General features: G+C 43.3%; 1 protein-coding gene across 1 annotated transcript in view; it reads right to left on the bottom strand.

The window, feature by feature from the left end:
• ENTPD7 (ectonucleoside triphosphate diphosphohydrolase 7) overlaps nt 1-1,541 on the bottom strand; it is a 55,795-nt gene that overhangs the window by 52,750 nt on the left and 1,504 nt on the right. The window contains exon 3 of the mRNA XM_017531289.2: nt 345-527. Coding sequence (XP_017386778.1) covers nt 345-527 — 183 coding nt within the window. The remainder of the gene's footprint in view (nt 1-344; nt 528-1,541) is intronic.

Consider the following 1,541-nt stretch of genomic DNA (forward strand, 5'->3'; position numbering starts at 1 on the left):
GGGGTTTCACCATGTTGACCAGGATGGTCTCGATCTCTTGACCTCGTGATCCACCCGCCTCAGCCTCCCAAAGTGCTGGGATTACAGGCTTGAGCCACCGCGCCCGGCTGATCTCGATCTCTTGACCTCGTGATCCACCCGCCTCGGCCTCCCAAAGTGCTGGGATTACAGGCTTGAGCCACCGCGCCCCGCCAAGATCTTGTTTATGTAATCAATGGCATGTAATTTTACTAATAAAAGTACAGTATCTCTCAAAAGGGTCAAAGTTAGTTGTGTTAAACAGTTTATGAAAATATTTATGACTTCAGTGCCAAAGTGATCAAAGTGATCTAAAGCTGACTCACCTTTCGTATTGTCTATCTCGTGGTAATGAAGCACTCCAATGTCGAAAGTCTATGATTAACATAAGTAAAAGGAGACAGGATATGAAGAAGAGTCCCAGGAATGCCACCCGCTGACGGAGAAATGGACTCACTGTGGGCACAGTGAAGTACCAGGAGGCTGGGCAGAGGTAGGAAAAACTGATCCTGAAATTAGACAAACATTAGTAAGTCTGAAACATGTCTACAATTGAGCGCTTAAAAATCATTTTTAAATTGGATAAAAGGCCCCCTAATAAAGGCAAAAATCCATGCCAACAGAAGTCTAAATGTTCTTTTAGTCTTTAATTTTAGAAGTTGTTCATGGTGCTTCTACTATATGAATCAGAAAACTCTTATCTGCCCTTTTTCCAAACTGCACTTTTGTGTGCAATTTAAAGACTTAATCTCATGTTCATGAAAAGATCACAGTCTCCCTGGGCAACCTCATAACATTGGAGAATCAGAGCAACTACAATATTCCCAACAAAGAATGCTGTAAGAAACGGGATGGTCAGAAAATTTATTTAACTGATTTTAAAAATGTTTTACCAGATTATACATGTGCATATTAAAAGACAATCAAACAGTTTAATAGGATATATTGTATAGTGAAAAGTGACTCTTGCCCTGACCCCTCACAATCTCTCTCAGAGGCAACCATTGCTACCCAGTTGCTTGTGTGTGTGTGTGTGTGTGTGTTTTTTTTTTTAGACAGAGTCTTGCTCTGTTGCCCAGGCTGGAGTGCAGTGGTGTGATCTTGGCTCACTGCAACCTCTGCCTCCTGCATTCAAGTGCTTCTCTTCCCTCAGCCTTCCGAGTAGCTGGGATTATAGGTGCCTACCACCACGCCCGGCTAATTTTTGTATTAGTAGAGACGGGGTTTCACCACGTTGGCCAGGCTGGTCTCGAACTCCTGACCTCAGGTGATCCACCCACCTCTGCCTCCCAAAGTGCTGGAATTACAGGCATGAGCCACAGCGCCAGGCTGTTGCTGTGTATTTTTCCAAGGATATTCTACAGATACACAAGCATACATATACACCAATAAATTTGCAGTTATATCTGTGTGTGTGTGTGTGTCCATTCCCTTGGTTTTACACAAATGGTAGTCCACCATACCTACTGTTCTGCATCTTTCCCCCACTTTGATAATTGTCCCTTATTGGTACATGCAGATCC

This window comes from Cebus imitator, unplaced genomic scaffold, assembly GCF_001604975.1.
Source record: "Cebus imitator isolate Cc_AM_T3 unplaced genomic scaffold, Cebus_imitator-1.0 Scaffold71, whole genome shotgun sequence".
Classification (NCBI taxonomy): domain Eukaryota; kingdom Metazoa; phylum Chordata; class Mammalia; order Primates; family Cebidae; genus Cebus; species Cebus imitator.